We start from the raw sequence: 18,308 nt of genomic DNA on the forward strand, positions 1-18,308 counted from the left end.
GTTTGCCTGTATTATCCCACATCTACTCATCAGCATACAGTCGTAAATACCACATTATGTGAAACACCACCAGACATAAATATAATGCCCCGCTTTAACCACAATGTACGATGTATGTGCACGACCTGGGGGTATCGCGCTTCATTATACACGCATTCCAGAAGCGCGCTTCGACGATGATGGTAGTTAGGGAGGCACCTTGCTCGACTCTTCTAGAATTCCCTGATGACACCCGACCCCACTTTGTAACATCAGCATACAAGGAGTTTATTTCAACAATTCACAACACTTGATCCAACACAGATCGAGCGCAACCTCTCGTCTCGGCCTTGTTCAGTCAGTTCTTGCATCTAAGGACTGTTTAAGCGCACTTTATGGCTAACTCTTTTCCCACTTAAGATCATAGGGCGATGTGGGTTGCTTTGAAGCAGCCCTTCAGAAGTAGGCGTGGCATTTATAGTGCAGCTGGTGATGTCCTGTTATCCAGCAGTGGCCGGCAGGTAGGTAGTCGGAAGAGGTTTATCGGTATAGCCATCTTGCTCTGGCTTTGGTTTTGCGGTTGCCGCTGCGGTGAAGTTTCCTTAAATGCTGATTCTGAAAAACAGCAACTCCCAAAACGCAGAAAAGGCTGTTCAAGCGCATGCTGCCGCTATTGCTGTCGCCTTTTGCGCTGAAGATCAGACGGTGATGCTGAAATTAGTGTTGTTCACTTTGAACCTATGACTCCAAACCAATTCAAGGTCTTTTTCATTCAAAAACATTGCAATTAAAGAACGTTTCTTAGCGGCAGAGAAAACGCCCAAGAGGCGAGCTCTATAGGAAGATAAAAGATTTATTTACAGATTCGCCACACAGAATTCCTTCACAAGGGGCTCCGGTGTTTCACATTATATTAATTTATGAGTATGAGAAGCAATAAAAAACCAAGTGCGAACATCGTCGCCGCTCCACATCACTAACTAAAAATGAATACGAACAAATACGGGTGTTTATGAGGCATTTACAAACTATCATGAGGGGGAACCCTTGATTATGCACGGACATAAGAAAATTAATTTCCTCATCTTTACCCATCATGTGTCGCAAACAGTGGCGTAGCAAGAAATATTTATCGAAAAGTTATATGCGCCGCTGGTCAAAAATAAAAAAAAAGAAGGTGAACGGGCGGGAGGCCGATAGGAGACTGGGAGTGGGGGATGCAGCGTTCTGAAAATTTCGGGAGGTAGTCTGACAACGAAACACACTCCTGGCTACGCCCCTGGCAATGATAAATAAAAAGCAGCTCCGATTCCACTGACATGCAACGGTGAATTCCACGGTTCGTCATGAAGGCAAACAAGACAAAAAGTACTGAATGGTTTGTACGTGCCGTTAGACGGATGAAAAGCAGAAGGGTAAAAAAAAAACAACGAAGAAAAAAACAGGTTCTTAGTTGCGAGTAATCAGCCAGTGGTACGACGAGTGGACTCGAGGAAAACTAAACTAAAGGAGAATCGTGGGTAGAGACTGGTTGCAGGTTTATATGCTAATACAGCACGTAGTTTAATCTAACTGGAGTATAAAAGCTGATACTTGGAGCCTTAAAATCACACTTCTCTTCAGCGCGAACAGGAGCCATACGCCTACCATGAGGACTCTGGTGAGTCTGTTGGCACCTCAGTGTTACATTCAGGGACCTGCATAGTATACGGCAGGGACTTGAACTGGACAGCGTAGTCACTGAGCATCTAGAATTTCTGCACCACTAGATAGATACCAAGGCGGTCAACAGCAGCAAGCTAGTCCAGTAATATTTTAGAATGATTGGCCCTGAAGAATTGTGCTTTGTTTTAGTCCTACATTACTGCGAGCGTCATGACAAAACTTAGCACACTCAGACAGTTGCTAGTTTCTAGACACCTATACCTATGTTAGACGCCTTTCTAAAAAAAAGATGCCATTTTTTTAAGCGACAAACAGCAGTGTGCACGCATGCGCTTGCCTGTTCTCTAATGGTAGAAACGTTATGTCCCTCACATAGGTTTTGATAAATCTTGTCTTGGAAAAACATGTTTGCCAACTAGGAAGGTGATGTTGTTGGCGAAAACCTTTATTGGAGAAACAAATATTTTATGAAGACGGAAGCGGACCGTATTAGTGCTGGGAGTCAGTCTTGAGCGTCGTTGACTTGTCTTGCTACACTGAGCGACGTTGGGCATTCTGATGTGGGCTGTGCGGTGCTACACCCCACATTTCCGATGAGGGGGAGAGAATGAGCGGAAAGTTTGGGGGATCTTAGCAAGACCGCGTTACCTGATATAAGGAGAGGAGCTCCGACCATTGGTACTGTGTGGTATATAAACGGTGTTGTAATGCGAGGTGTGTGTCAGTGGGATTGAACTTGGCATCGGGTTGTGGCCTTTAACTGCGTCAAGCTCTTATGTGGAGGGGAAATATGTAGTCTCTCTCTTCGATGATTGGCGAGGAGTCAGAATACTAATTCGGGATGGGCTGCGATCTTGGGAAAACGGTTCGGTCTGCTACATGTAGCATCCTGCGTACACAGGCTCTGGCTATGCTCTGTACTTACCGGTTTGATGTATGCACTCACGGCGAGGTCTCCAGTCAAGCTTAGCTTGTGGTAGTGGTTAATCATCATCATCATCAACCTGATTATACCCACTGCAGGGCGAAGGCCTCTCCCATATTTCTCCACTTAACCCGGTTCTGTGCTAGCTGCATCCACTTGACCCCCGCGAAGTTCTTAACCTCATCCGCCCACCTAACTTTCTGCCGCCCCCTGCTACGCTTTCCTTCTCTTGGAATCCAGTTTGTTACCCTAAGCCACCGTCAGTGTCTCTCTTCGCACTACATGTCCTGCCCATGCCCATTTCTTCTTCTTAATTTCCACTAGAATATCGGTAACTTGAGGTATTGCTCTGACTCACTTTGCACGCTTCCTATCTCTTAATGTTACCCTTACCATTTTTCGTTCCATAGCCCTCTGGGTTGTCCTCAACTTAAGTAGAACTCTCTTGATTAGCCTCCACGTTTGAGCCCCGTAGGTGAGTACAGGTAAGATGCAACTGTTGTATACTTTCCTCTTGAGCGATACCGGGAAGCTGCTAGTCATAATCTGGTTCCTGGTTGGTAAATGTTCTCAGAGCCAATGGAGTTAGCGTGCTGTCAGGGTAGTCAGAGAGGGTGATTAAACATACCCTTACATGTGGTGTCTGCCAGAGCAATGGGAGCTTCTTTAGCGTATGCAGTGCAGGTGTCATTGACATTGACATTTACTAGTGACATTGCATAGCCACCATTCTTAGTATGTACTTGACAGCCCTCACTGCAGTCATCTGGTGCTGCACGTGGACGGCAGTGCCCTGTATATGATGTCATTTTCGGTGCCATAGATTCGCTGCAGCGCCTTTGCTTTGAAAGCGCGACGACCGGTTGTCAGGGCTGAGTGAGTGATTATCGGGATCGATACCACTTGGATGCAATATATGATGGGTTTTCTGCTCAGTGATTGTCCCGACGTTTGCTCGCTAATCGTGAACACAGACTTCACGGGAAAGTGCGATGAGCTGGGATTTGAAGCTGAGAAGCCTGGATGTGCTTTTGAAGAGCTTTGTGGGGGGAGAGATTGTAAAGCTCTGCGTGAACTCCGACTCAGAACTCTATATATACGTCGCCTTCTAGTTCCCATAAATTTATGCAGCGAGAGGTCGTGTTAGTAGGAGTGACGATTCCCGAAAGTGAATGGGACCTTCGTGGTGTGTCGGAATACAACACAGCTTCTACTCCTCCTTTAAATGGCACCCTTACGGCAGACAAGTTAGTGCTAGGCACGATGTATATATATATTTCATTATGTAATACCTTAACGGCAAACTTCACTGATTACGAGATGGAAAGTATAGCACAAATCGATAGTAAAGTAAGACACATTAATAGCTAAGTGGCGGATGTTTGCACATTTGAAAGTCGAAACCAGGATTTTCTGTCGCAAATGCTCCTTCACAAACTGGTTGTATTCTCGCAGCTGGTTGTCACTGCCGTATTCTGCCTTGCCGTCTCCATGGTCGCGGCTGGTGGTTTCGGCGGAGGATATGGACATGGCATCGGTGGCGGCTTGGGAGGCTATGGTGGCCACGGTCTCGGATACGGGGCTGGCCTTAGAGGCGGTCTTGGAGGTGGTCTTGGAGGCGGTCTTGGAGGCGGTCTTGGAGGCATCGGTCTTGGTGGTGCCGGCTACGGTGGTGCATACGGTGGTTCCTACGGGGGCTCCTACGCCGGTACCTACGGCGGATCTTACGGAGGTGTCCACGGCGGTCACCTTGGTGGCCACGGCTTCCTGGGCTAAGGGTTTGTGCTCGCTCCATACTACTTACTGTCCCACACGCTTTTGCAGCTCGAAAACAAGCACATGGCCCAACAGCAGGAATATTGCAGTCTGCTAATACTCCGGTGCAACTCACTATGCATGCCTTTTTTCATAGTAAGTACGTGATTAGATAAATATACGAAACCATAAAAATGCCAAAGCTAATCATGCGGAGACAAATTATCTGGCTAGCGTCCAGAAAAAGCAAACAATTTTTAATAAGGCTCGTTCGCATAGAAAGCAATAAAGAAAAATGACCTTTCCGAAAGTTTGAGATTGACACGTAGTTCTCATATCACTGCCAAAAGTTGCCTGGCTACGTTTACTGACCAGCGCTTTGTTTCGCTTACTTTATTCCAGAGTAAACTTGCGACTGAGGACCACACAGGCAGAAAACTGTCACGCTGTACAAAACATGTAATTAGCTGCAAATAAACTAATACTATTCAGTATCATATTTTGCTTGGTCTGTCTGACTTTCTGATAAAGACCACATAGCTCTGAGAAAATGAGCACATTATGCTCACAGAAAACTCCGTCTGTCGATCTGAATATTCAGCAATAACAGTAACATTGTCTGTTGTTCCTGCTTGAACTTTCATACATCAAACCAACCCCACAGTGATACAAATAGAAGCTTTTAATGACAATAGGTGCACTGTAAGTGGTAAGTCATTTCAAAACAGAGGGGTTCCTGACGATTACCAGAACCTAAAATCGGCAGGAAGGATACGGCGCAAGTAAAAGAAGGAAAAAAAGTAGGGACAAAGATTATTAAACATCAATTCTAGTGTGCATAGAACTTTAAGCAAGTTTAAGAGTTGAAGACTATCTTATTGTAAAAGAGGGAAAGGAAGAGGTGGGAAATACATTCGTAAGTGTGCTAGGATTAATGACCGCTTTGCATTTTTGAGCAAAAGGTGTATACGATTGTCGTTGCTGAAACTTAAACTGACAGACAACTAAAGTCGTACGACGACCTTAAGGGCAGCTGGAGATGTACAGTTCGGTTCTGCAAGCGAGGGGCTGCATCATAGCATTCGTTGGGGCCTAATGAACTTTGTCTTCCTAGTCGTGAGCTGCCGGCCCCAGTTTCGCTGTTCTCATTTAAATCACAGAAAAAAAGAAATTATACGAGCCCCTGCGTTTGCAGCACGTTGTGAGTGCCGTCACCGAGCGGAAGCCGGTATTCTGCTCAGAAAATATGCGTTCATAGGAACAGTTATCAAGATGCACAACCCACACTGCTCAACGCAAAATACTTTCTTACGCAGCAACCGCTTAACTACGCTCGTGACAATTGACATTTAAAATGTGCGTTTGACAGGCTTACCTTGCCGAACCAACGAGAAAGAACACGACGCCCTTTTTTTTTCGTTTTTTTTTTTTTTTTATAAGACGCACAAGTCTTCTTCATTGATATGTAGAGAAGAAAGCAGTGCAGTGTATATGGTGCAGTGCTGCTTTAAAAGTCAGGTGCCGGGAACTTGACACACCATTTTTTTTTTCTGTACCACTGATGAGTAGATTGTATCCAATGTTTCATTGTTATTTGACTTAATAAATTTTCATCACACAGGAAGCCAAAAAAAGCCGTTGGAAAACCTTGCTTAAATTTTGGAGCCTGCAGAAAGACATCTACACAGAGAAAGAGGTTTTTGTCTATAGAGAAAATCGGAAAGATTGGCTTTCTAATAACTGATCAACAATCTAATAAATTCGCAAATCAGCTAAGAACTACTGCGAAGCAGGACAACAGTCGAGCTAACAAAGCAGCTGTGCAGCACGTCCTGATCCTTATCTTAATAGTTTCCTGAGTTTACCTTCACAGTAGATGGTTTTCCTTTAAACTGTGTTCATTGAACAAATGTTCGAAGCAGAATATTTCTTTTCAGAGATATCTAAAAAATAAAATACTTACAGAGCGGGGACCTGATTTTGGTCAATATCAGTTGATTAGTCTGGCCACGCGATTTGCTCGGCAACGGGCTCTGATTGCGGCAGTGTGGTGCAATGTGGTAGCATTTTCCAGAATTCGGAATAATTAACAGAAAACGAACGGCCATTTGTCCCAATATTGTTTGTAATAACCTTAGCAGTTCATGTTCTGCTATGTGACACCATGTCAAGTGGTTTCTATTTTTTTACGCGTGCGGTACAAAAACTGATTTCTTCACGACTGCCCACTGCGTTGCCCTAGTTTTCCCTGAACGATTTCCGCGGACTCCGATGGCCAGACCGCACACTTTAGGAAGAACAATGCTTTGCAGCAAAGATTTTAAATATTTTAAGCCTCAGCCGATTGTAGAAAATAGAAATCACAACAGAATGGCGTGCATCGAGAGTAGTAGAGCATAGAAAGGTTCTGAAACAATCTGATATTTTCATTCTGGAGAAACTTTGGCGCAGCGTTGCTAGCAAAAAATCACGGGAATGGCTCTTGCAGGTGGTAGTTACCAGGTGACATCACCATGCAATAACAGGTCGTTGAGCTCTCCGATATCACCAGACAATATCATGTAGCCGAATTGGCAGGCGCTGCTATCTCCGGGTTTACCATTGAGGTGAGATAGCGTAATCTAAATCCAGACCTTGAGTTCCCTTGGATGGCGGCATACACACGCTGGTGCTAGACCACACAGGCACATTCGTACGGCTAGGTTGTGAGGAGAATTTATGTCTATATTTAGACAGCATTTCTTGTGGTGTGCTATCTTACGACTTATAATTGAGTATGTCTGGTATAATAGTGGCACAAATAAATATAGTACTGACCAAGCAAGTGGCAAAGTGCACCCAGGAGAGTGACGATACGTAAGCAGAGCTACATACGGAAGCCAATAGAGCTGTGGCGCATATCTTAAAGGCCGAGTTTGAATAAACCTCCATGCTTTTTATTGTAGCAAAAGCTACACTAGGCTAGCAGAAACGCATTTCGCGGTGCCCAGCCAGAGCCATAACTGCGCATGCGCTTTTAACACGATAACCAGTTGCGCCGATCAGCGCCGGTGTGCTCGCGGCGCCTGCGCGTGCCGTCACGCTCCGTTGTGCTCATCACCGTCTTCATCGAGATAATCATGTGTGATCACTGTGATCGTGAAGGTCACGCTCCGCGTGATCATCTGCCTACAACGCAGCTGATATATACGCCTCGGCACGTGCACTCGCTAGATAGACGCGCAATGGATGCAGAGGCGGACAGCTAGCGCACGTATACTGGAACGGCATCAGCGGAGGCTACGCGAAGAAGCGTCGACGGATCGAGGTCATCACATGGCACGAGACCATTCGACAATGTACGAATGTGCAACATTATGCAAGGAAGGCTAAGCGAACGTCGGAGAAGCTTGAAGATCGGGAAGAACATCTCGCTAAGCGGCGGCGCCATGTCCCTGATTGGCAAAGACGCCAAGCCGCTGCCGAACTACAAGGAGAGGAAGACTGTCTAATGGCACACCAAGACGAAGTCGATGCCCAGCGAGTGTATAAAGGTGAAGTTCTATTATAATCTGACATCAGATGCTCACGTTCAGACAACTCAATGGGGAACCGTTGTTGATCTTGCGTACCAAAGAGAGACCATTACGTCTGGATGCTGTCACCCGAAATTGAGACGGCAGCTAACTACTTTAAAGACCACCGATAGCTCTTCGTGTCTATAAATCCTGCCATTGAATAAACATGTACTTTACGCACGCCGAAAATCTCCACAGTGTCTCCACTGCTTAATCAGTGCAGCCTGACATATCGGATAACCAGCAACCAAGCCAAACAATAGCTTTCTCTGGTACATCCTGGCTTAACAGAGCTAAGCAACTGCAACTTTTTCTTGTTGAGTTTCCTTGGCCGCAAGAATCTGAATTATACAATGGCAGATAGGGACAATAAAGAAAGAGAGAGAGAAAGAGAAAGAGACTGGAGTCACTTGTCAAGTGGTAGAAGTCTGAGTGCGTCAGCAAATTTTGTCGCGTATACCATAAAAGAAAAACGTCTTACCATGAATCACGATACGAATAAGTAGCGAACACTTAGTCTCGAGCCAAGGCCTGTTTATTTATAATGCATTTTGCAGCAGACGAAATGGTATGGACATTAAAACTGAATATCCTTAATGAAGCGTGAAGGAAAGCAATGACTTGGTGAGCGGATTCGCATTTATATATATATATATATATATATATATATATATATATATATATATATATATATATATATATATATATATATATGCCTGCGAATATATTGACCATCATATCATAAACTACCCTTTCTCTGAAGAAATAAAGCTAACTTAGTGTTCTCTTTTTGGTATAAAAAGTGTCACAAATATAGTGAGCGCATCCCTTACGGGCCAATAATAAAGCATCAGTAGAAGAAAAAAGATACGACGTTTCAGCACAAGGCTTTGAGCTACATTTTGCTTAGAAGGTAGGTGTTCCTAAAATTGCGGCACACATTGCACTCGTGTGTTTGTACGCGGATGTCGTCCTCCTTATGCTAAGAAAAGCTGAAATTTTATGAATCGGCAAATGCAGCCGCGGTTTCAGGAATTATGCGTAGATAAGCTCGTGATAAAAAGTTACTTTATTCATTCTTATTCAAAAATTTATCCAAATGTTCGGTTTTTCTCCTCATTATTATACTCAACTGTTTCGCAGAAACTAACTGACTGCAATTTAAATATTCAATACTTTTTCTCATTTACCTCCACTATTACTCGCTATATTTAAGAACTAGATTTTAGCTGCTATATTTGTGGCCAATATACCCCACAGGGGGCGTCATTATTTTCATCTTAAGCGTAAGACGACAGTACATCGGCTCTAATAGTACGTGCAGCTGAAGATGTCATGTATAAAGACCACCTTCAACACTGAGATTCACATACGAGCGCGTTGGACGTACCCGTAACGATTGCGCAAGCAATGTCTCAAGATCACGATCTCAGATGTAGGTAGATTGAGTCACGATGTTCTGGATCACACTGTGTGAAACACTACAAGTGACAGGTCGAGCAGGTTAAGCTAAACAATCGCTCACTGTGACATTTTTTCTTAAGTTGCCCGGAGTTCGTTTGAGCTTTCCTCTTATGTTACGTCCACAGGTTTAATGTCCCAAAATAAACTATCGATTAAATATTAGTGATTAATGAAAAAAAAATGTCACAGATTATTATATCGAATACGCCCTCCACAATATATATTAAGTTTTACAAAAAAAAAAAAAACAAGTGAATACACAGCACATCCGCAAGAAGAGATTGTAATGAATGACAAGTTTTTCTTTCACAGTAGGTATTGATACGTACAGAAGTCAAGCCACTATTAGGATATGCCCGGTCTGGGCTCTCTGGACTGGGTAAGCAGCTAGCAAACATCCGTTGAGAAGAAAGCCAAGAAAAGACGACGCATGCTTTGAGTATAGCTGACAACGTCCTCATCAAGCTTGTTTTCACCCAGATGTCGTGGCTCATTATTGCGCATGCACTCAAAGGCACGTCGTGTGCACATCAATCAAACGTTGCAGGAAAGCATTTTGCCTTCTGTACTGGAAAAAAGTACACTGCAACATTCATATCACCGTCTTAAAATGCATAACGTATCCTTTCCAACACGCATGTCAGCTAAATCCTGAATGATAAAAATGAGAGGTTACAGAAACAAATGTTTAAGAAGTAATAAGCAACAAGAAAGAAACAAGAGCTCAGAACCGTTCCTTTCCCACCGCATCTAGGCACGAATATACGTGCGAACAGAATGCAAAAAGACTCGCACTAAAAGCAAATAAATATTCCGGTCTTCTTCGCATTTCTTATGCAGGGTACTGCCGATGTGGTGCCCGACAATTGGGCAACCGCGCCAAGGTCACGGACGTGGTGCAGTTTGGTAGAACAGTGCGTGTTCAGGGAAGCCTGCTTTGACTGGGAAAGGGTGTTCACTGTGAGTGACTACTTACGAGACGGCGAGGAATATATAAGGCTCCGCTGCAGGGACAAAGGGCACTTGATCGCTCCGTTGCGAACGAAGACCACCGTACCAACCATGAAGGCCGTGGTGAGCGTCCTACTTCCTGCCTCCCCTCGCGAAACCGTCGGATTACCGGATTTGAGCTCTCGCGGTGTACCCATGGGTTGTCTGGTTGTGCGCACAGCGCCAGATGTAACCGCGTATTCAGTTAGAATGTAGATATCATGTTTTACTTTTAGGATGGAGCGTTTTGTCTCATTAGATTAAATATGCTTTGCATCCATGCAATCAGCTGAGTAATTTCTTGCTTGACAGGCTCATTTTCTTGTGTGTCATAAATGTAAAATCAGCGTAAAGGCCAATTCTATTGTAAAACATCGAAGAAACGCGCACGGTAATTCAAAGAACGTAAAGTGCGGCGCCTTACGGTCCGTTAACTCGATTTAAGCAGTTGAGTTCCAATTCAACAGCCGGGTCTACAGAGCCAATGCAATGCACAATTAGTTGAGTGCCGTTGGCTGCAAACGCTAGACACTAACACCATTTGCATCCTGTTCACTATCGAGTCGGATATCAGACGGATAAATCTACGGTTTAGACTGACACTCCCTTTTGCCAAACAGCCACGATTGTAACGTATAGAGGCTGTTGTCTATGCACTAATTATATTCGCTCTATATTCCAAGTAGGGACATTGTTACGTGCATTGCGAATACAGCTTGTAAGCTCAATATCCAGAGCTGCCCTTGTTCTAGAAAAAGCAACTGTATGCGCCTATTTTTCTCCCTCTCTTCTACTTTAAACAATGCAGCTGTGCCTCGCTGTTCTCGCTGTTGTCTTCGCTGTTGCTGCCGCTGGTGGTTTCGGTGGCGGCCTCGGTGGCGGCCTCGGTGGCGGTCTTGGCTACGGCGGCGGCCTCGGCGGTGGCTACGGCGGTGGCCTAGGTGGCGGTCTTGGCTACGGCGGTGGTCTCGGCCTCGGCGGCTTCGGCTACGGCGGCGGCCTCGGCCACGGTGTTGGCATTGGCCACGGCATTGGAGGTATCGGCGGCCACTACGGCGGCAGCTACGGCGGTACCTACGCTGGCTCTTACGCCGGCACCTACGGAGGCCATTACGGCGGCCACCTCGGAGGCTTCTACGGTTGAGCGAGTGCCCTACTAGGATTTATAAATTTGTGAGTACGTGCTTTGACAAGGATTGCGTCTTGCTCTTTGAAACTTGAATCAGTAAATACTTCCATTTAATGCGTGTCGTTAAGTTAAAAAAAAAGAAGTGTGGAATGTATGTAAACGTAAAGGCATTTACACCTATTTTACCATATTAAACTGCACAGTTCTTACTTTCTTGCAAGTTAGTGCCATTCTTCCATCTTTGCGGGGAAAGTTCTTCATAGACATCAAGCACTACCAGAAGGATGGGCTTGTTGCTCTTGCCTGTCAAGTTGCCGTACGTTTTATTTCGGACTAAACTGTGTGGAAGTAAATTCTGTATTACTGCACAATTTTCAAGCCGCGTTTGACTAATAAATATTACCTCGTAGGAAACCGAAAACACGGACAGTCACAAAGGGCGACCTGCACACCAAATTTAACAAGTATAATTGTAGTCATATATAGACGTGTACCGATTGTAACAAATGTTTGCCGTTTAAACATCGTATCTACATAGTAGCTCAGCTCCAATCCAACAGTGATGCATTTTCATGTAATAGAGCATCTGAAATTTATAATTTCGTTCCGGGTCGAGTGGGTTCCTGAGTGACTTTCCCGCTCATATACGAGACCTTACGTTTCACAATTGCTTTTTGCCGAGTTCAATAACTCTCTTTCTTCCTACCTGTCTTCCAGAGGCCCGTTCAGAAGAAACTATCAAGTCCATCACCATGGGAACAACCACTGGTTTATTTAATTCGACTAAGGAACAGAAATAAATTTACAAAAACCACAATAAACCGAGCACTGCTCTTTTGAGAGGCGAAAGTTTTCGCTTTTACAGTTGGCTGGCGCACTACCAGGTATGAGAAGCTTGGTCAGTATGCTTTGTAAATCCACTGGGTGTGCTTCGGGCATTCTGACCTCAATAGGAAGTCCAAGAGAGTATGTGAATATATATATATATATATATATATATATATATATATATATATATATATATATATAGGGTAGTCAAAAGCTCCACAGTACATCAGCTAGTCGTGTTTTCATTTTTTTTTCATACAAAAAACATTGCTCACAGGTAGGCTTCTTCACATCAGAAGTACGCTGAGTGAAGTAGAGCGACGAATGCCTTCTAAGCACACATCTTGCACACACCGACATAATTCATCATAACGAGTCATTTCAGTAGACACTTTCCGATTGAAATGAACGATGTGTTTCTGCTGAACTAATGTCCCTAAAGCTTTACAGCTCTCGGCAGAAATTAGCAATACATTTACAAACCCGGACTTCACAAACTGGAGTACTAGCTAACAGTGTCGTAGCAGCGTAATTTCATTCTCTCATAGGTAGGGCCCGCAACTTCTTTCTCCTCACTCGTTGTCTGTCAGCGAGTTAAACGGCGATTGTTGCTGAGAGGAAACTCTGAACACAAGCTAAAGATCACATATGCTCACTGAAGGCAGGAAATGGTTATGGTGAAGATGGTTGCACAGTGTAACCGATGTCGTACCGTCACCTCCTGTCTCTGTTCACGGCTCCTTTTGCGCCTATTAAGAATGAAAAACATTACAAAATGCAACCTAAAGGGGAACACACCCCAGAAAAGATGTTAGTAATCTATTTTAATCTTGGTAGTTAAAAAATAAGAAACAATTCGCTCAGGTGTTTCGAACACATGTTTTCAGTGTTGAGGTAAGTAATCCACTGCGTCACAGAAGCGACGGGGAATGGCTGGCTTTAAATGCGCTCTTATTGCTTTTGAGAATGTTTCCACTATTTGTCGCAAGGTGACGCTGTTCAGGGGGCCCTACCGTTGAGAGAACGGAATCAAGCGTTGTAGCTACTACCATGTGTTACAAAACGTACAATTGGAAAGACAGGGAGAAAAACGCAGATTTCCAAAGGCAGAGAAAAGAAAAAACCCGATAAAATACTAAGCTGGGTGTTACAAACTGCGAGTGCTCTTGAGGTGTTCAGTACGAACTTTATTTAATGCGACGAGAGACACATTAAACGAAAGTTAGGCAACAAAGTAAGAAAGTTCATTCGAAATATGTGTTTACGGCTTTCATGTAAGCCTAGATTTGAGGAAGGAAAGAGGACAAAATATTTCCTACTCCGAAAGGGGACGGGGGGAGGTCTTTACTACTACAAGTGTGAATAAGATATTACGCTTGCCATATACGCGCACAGAGGTGCTGAAAGCTACGAAGTATACCGCAAGGTGCGCCTGTAACGCGCAGCCCTCCTACAAGCCAGAAACCGGCCCATATCGTCTCGTCAACGTATGGAACGCAGGAAGCCAAGTACGAGGATCAGGAAAATGATATGCAAAAATTTAATTGCGTTTTTTACTTTCTTAAGGAAGAACCTCTAGAACAATTAGAAAAATTTATATTTGCTAAACGCTCGCAGTTCTTTTAGATACATTACAGTTTCCTAGTGTATTATTTGTGTGTGGCATGCTACGCAGCACATTACTCAACATAAATAGCCATATAGATTGCAGCAAAATGGGAGCGAAGATCTTTCATGAATTTTTTCCTCAATGCCATTTTAATTCCACCTTTCGAGCGATGGTAATGATGGGACTGACGCACTGAGACCACGCGAGGCACACAAAAATTGCAGATCATAAAGCCGCTCGGTGGTCACTTCGTTTCGCACTAGATCTTATTCAACACTCCTCAAATGCTAAAATAATAAATAAATAAAGAAGCACCTAATATATCACGAAAAAATTAGCTGTGGGAGATAAAGTATAATTATAAATCATTTATTTCCTGTAGCTAAATTCCACGTAGTGATTCGTGGACATTACTGTCTTGCACAATGATCATGAGAACAAAATGCGCATAAAAACATTTTGTTGTCTCACTCCTTCCTTTCTGACGAATGTGGAACGGCATCCAACAGGGTAATTTACGGCTTAATCTAGACCCGACGGTTCTTGGCGGGCAGCGAAAGTATAGAAGTGCAGTGGACCGCGGAGTGGTCACTCTGCCAGAGCTCACGTGGAGAGCAGTCGCATGTCGATTTGGCGCTTAGAATACGGAATACCATGAAAGCACACAAAGTTGTAGAGAAGACACAATTTATCAGAATGACTTTGGACGGATACACAATGCAGATACATAAACCGGCAGTCTAAATGCTGTCGCGTTGTTTTCGTTAAGGATGCAGCTGGAAATGCCTCCAGTTTATCTGCTCCTTTCTCAATATATCAGCATCATCATCATCATCCTGACTATACCCACTGAAGGGCGAAGGCCTTTCCCATATTTCTCCACTTAACCCGGTTCTCTCTCTCTCTCTCTCTCTCTCTCTCTCTCTCTCTCTCTATATATATATATATATATATATATATATATATATATATATATATATATATATATATATATATATCGTATTGCATGCCTTTGCTTTCCCCTCAGCACTGGCTGCTATGTTGCCCCGCCCATCAGATGCTTTATTTTATAGGCGTAACGGCGAACCAGCTTTGACAGACGGGACGGGGGAGAAGAAGAGACAAACACATGAGCTGACTATAACGACCAAATGGTTTATTGTGAAAACAGGCATCAATATAAAACACAACGGAAAGCAAAAGAAGACAGGAAAAACAATTGCGGCATAGTAATGACCGCGACATGCATACAAGAGCCATCAAGATCCCATCATTGATTAATGAAAGTTAGTTCCTGTGGGAACAGAACCACCAACGGTTGGCAGACACATGCCTCACTAAACGCGTGTATGTGAAAAGCCTCTGATATAAGGTGTTGAATCTGACCTTTGTACATGACTATGATTGTGGGTCGTTCAAAATCGCCTGAAAGTTTTCGCAATCGGCTTAAGGAGTGACTATATGTTATCTCGGTCGTACTGGTTTTCTACGCCTTTCGCGTCTTCGCGTAATCGCTCTCTGCCGCACCATCCGGTCTCCCCGACGCAAAATCTACCGTCTTATAGACAACCCCACGACAAAAGATTGGCAAATTTCTTTCGGTGGTCCTTGTGACACAAGTGCATTTTAGTATGTGACGATCATGACCATGCCACAAATGTTTCCCCTCTGCGCTTTGCTTGCCCTGCTGCTTTATACTGCTTCCTTTTGCCGCAATAAACAATTACGTTGTTAGTGCGCGCACGTGTCTATCTCTTCTTTCCGCAACTTTCTGTTAGCGCTGATTCATATTTCCGTCCAACGTGAACAAACCAGGCTTACTAAGCTTTCTTCTTGGTTTATTTCTGAGCCCCTAAGAATACTTTTATGCTGTGAGTCCCGCACAAATGATATGTGAAAGTTGGGAAGAAAACGACATAGGTAAAGTTGATATTGCCTCGACGTTTTACACTAGCTGCATGGATTGAAGGTGAAACACCATGAAGTGCATGTTTTTGTTTTCGTGAGATGGGTGACAGGTCCCGTTCGGTGCGAGCCCCCATTTCGGCGACAGGTAAATTCCGATTGCTCGAAATAGTCTTTGTGCTCACACCCATCTCAGTGGATTGCGATGTCTGACCAGCAGTTTCGTTTATAAAAAAATTTTGTTTGTCAAGCTGCGGAAACGAACATATGTTCCTTTGGGTCTCCAGTCGGGCAGGGTATCCTTAGGCCTCTAAGGCACGTTTGTTTAGAGGGAATAATTGAAAGCCTTGTACGATTCGCTGTGAAAATAAAAGAACATCTGCTCGGTGAAGTGCCTGAATCGGACTTGTGCCTTTTGATTCGCGAGACAAGCACGCCACACGCTATGCTAGTGTGGCGGTTGGTTTAGTGCACCAGAACTAAACCCAAGACTCATATTTCGTCAATGTTTGTCTGTCCGAAGCCTTTCCGTGACGTTGAAATAAAACAAATCTCCTAAATAACCCGTGACCTTTCAGTGGTGCCAGCACTCTTCTTCTAGAAGCCTCATCTACATTCTGTTTTATATTAATCAGCCGATGACATAAAAAGTTAGGTTAATCATAGATATCGCCCGACTACTCCATGCATGAAGATATCTACTAGCACTCACTCCTCTGATTCAGAGCCTTCATTTATGACCTTTTGGAAAATGTGCATGGTTCGTGGTTAAGCCATCTCACTTCTCGGACTTTGTACAGTGACTGGCACTTCGTTTCGCATAGCCGCAGCTTGAGGTGCGAGGCGGGTTTTCTTAAAGGAAGAAAGAGAACGGTGCCCGGTAGAGGTTAATCGGAAATAAAAAAAAGTTAAGGGTTTTTTTTACAAGTATTTAATGGGTGAGACTTTGAAAATCAGTTTCAATAAGTACAGTAGTAGTAATAAAAGCTATGGCTATAAAATTTGAAAGGAATTTGAAAGGTCGACAAAACAAGTATTAGAGTTAAAAATTAAAGCTAAATTTTAAGCAGTACTTTTTATTTTTGTTTTTAAATTTTTCCATATAGATACCTTTTCTTTAAGATCTACTGTCCGCAGAGTACTGGAGGTTTGTGTAAAGGTAGCAACAAAAGCTTTACTGAAGTGAAACTAAAATTTCGCTGGCCCGGCAGGGAACCAGCGAGCCGGCAACGGCGAGCGGAGACCCAGGCCGCGCGGCCGGTGCCCAGAGGACGACGTAAACCCCGTCCGGAGCGCGCGCGCGCGAGCGCGAGTTCTACTGCAGGCCCCAAACAAACGTTTTAACAATTAAACAATGCGCGTACAACAAAAAATAGATTTGTTCTGTTTTTTATTATGTCGACACATGAAAGCTGCCATTTATGACTGTTCTTTTTATACTACAAAAATTTGAATCCACCTAGACTATTGATTCCAGTTCCAGGAATGTAATTGCCACTGATTATCACATCTGAAAATTTTTGTTTTCTTATTCCTCATAGTGCCCGAGAAAAAGGTACACAAGCCTACAAAAATTTTATTTGATGAGAAAAGCACCATTATAGACATTGAAAATACTTTTCTTCTTCAAAAATTCCCTGGGCTTTAGTCTTTTGAAATGGCAGAATTGCTGCATTACAATGACCTTTGTCATTGTTTGTTCGGTCACTTTTTCCCTGTTTCCCTTCATATGTCCGCTTGAAATCACTTCTTTGGACCAACCCTCTGTCTATACACGTTGGCGTCGACACACGCAGAGGTCCTGGGTAGCTCTCAAATGTCTCAGCACCCTTACTTGTGCTACATTTCTATTACTAAAGCACACAATTGCATCATTGACAGCCGTCTCAAATGTTTTGAGACTGAGAAATGTGGTTTTAGGACACCTCATCCAAATTAACTAGATTACTGCCTCACTAACATTATGGGCCCTCCCTTGAAAGTATCTTGAAACGTCGCGGTAAATGGGTTTCACTGCGTTTATCCCAAGAGTATAATTCAAACCGAAACCGAAGCCATAGTTTCCCATCAAAAACTTCAAGGTAATTACGTTCTGAAAGTATTGAAAATGATGAGACCACGTCGAGGTACACCTACTTTTCCTGTCAACTTGTCAAAGAAAAAGGAGAAACATTTTTGTTAGAACTGCGAATACCGAAGTGTGATATATTTTCTGGAAGATAAAGAAATTCTCTATCAGATGATTGCAAAATCTCGAAATAGAAGTTTTTTTCTACCAAAAAAAAAAGACTCACGCCACCTTATTGTCGAGAGGGATACAGAGGGAAGAATTAGATGAGAAATCGAAGGGGAACATGCCGAATAAATTCTCGTGCTGGGCCGATTACCACAAAACGGCGTTTTTTTCGTGCTTTTCTTCAAAATGAAAACATTTTTCTTGGATACTGCCCTCTAATCCAAAACGTACAGCAGGCTCTCATTCGGCTACATTCAATTTCAGCT

General features: G+C 43.6%; 2 protein-coding genes across 3 annotated transcripts; both read left to right on the top strand.

Moving 5' to 3' along the window:
• The first annotated feature begins 1,513 nt into the window (after positions 1-1,513).
• LOC146186367 (uncharacterized) lies at positions 1,514-4,823 on the top strand. Its single transcript, XM_084607144.1, has 3 exons — positions 1,514-1,639; positions 4,025-4,347; positions 4,727-4,823. Exons 1-2 carry the CDS (start codon positions 1,628-1,630, stop codon positions 4,343-4,345), a joined length of 333 nt encoding a protein of 110 aa, XP_084463270.1. The 5' UTR covers positions 1,514-1,627; the 3' UTR covers positions 4,346-4,347; positions 4,727-4,823.
• A 5,439-nt stretch (positions 4,824-10,262) lies between these two features.
• LOC146186368 (uncharacterized) lies at positions 10,263-12,285 on the top strand. Of its 2 annotated transcripts, none has more exons than XM_084607142.1 (3): positions 10,263-10,419; positions 11,144-11,512; positions 12,182-12,285. In XM_084607142.1, the coding sequence occupies exons 1-2, from the start codon at positions 10,408-10,410 to the stop codon at positions 11,477-11,479; spliced, it is 348 nt and encodes a 115-aa protein (XP_084463268.1). In that variant the 5' UTR covers positions 10,263-10,407; the 3' UTR covers positions 11,480-11,512; positions 12,182-12,285. The 2 variants fall into 2 exon arrangements, with proteins under 2 accessions (XP_084463268.1, XP_084463267.1); XM_084607141.1 differs by having other exon boundaries at positions 10,264-10,419; positions 11,144-11,508.
• Positions 12,286-18,308: the final 6,023 nt, after the last annotated feature.

This window comes from Amblyomma maculatum, chromosome 6 (assembly GCF_055883805.1).
Source record: "Amblyomma maculatum isolate TAMU_Amacu chromosome 6, ASM5588380v1, whole genome shotgun sequence".
In the NCBI taxonomy this organism is placed as follows: domain Eukaryota; kingdom Metazoa; phylum Arthropoda; class Arachnida; order Ixodida; family Ixodidae; genus Amblyomma; species Amblyomma maculatum.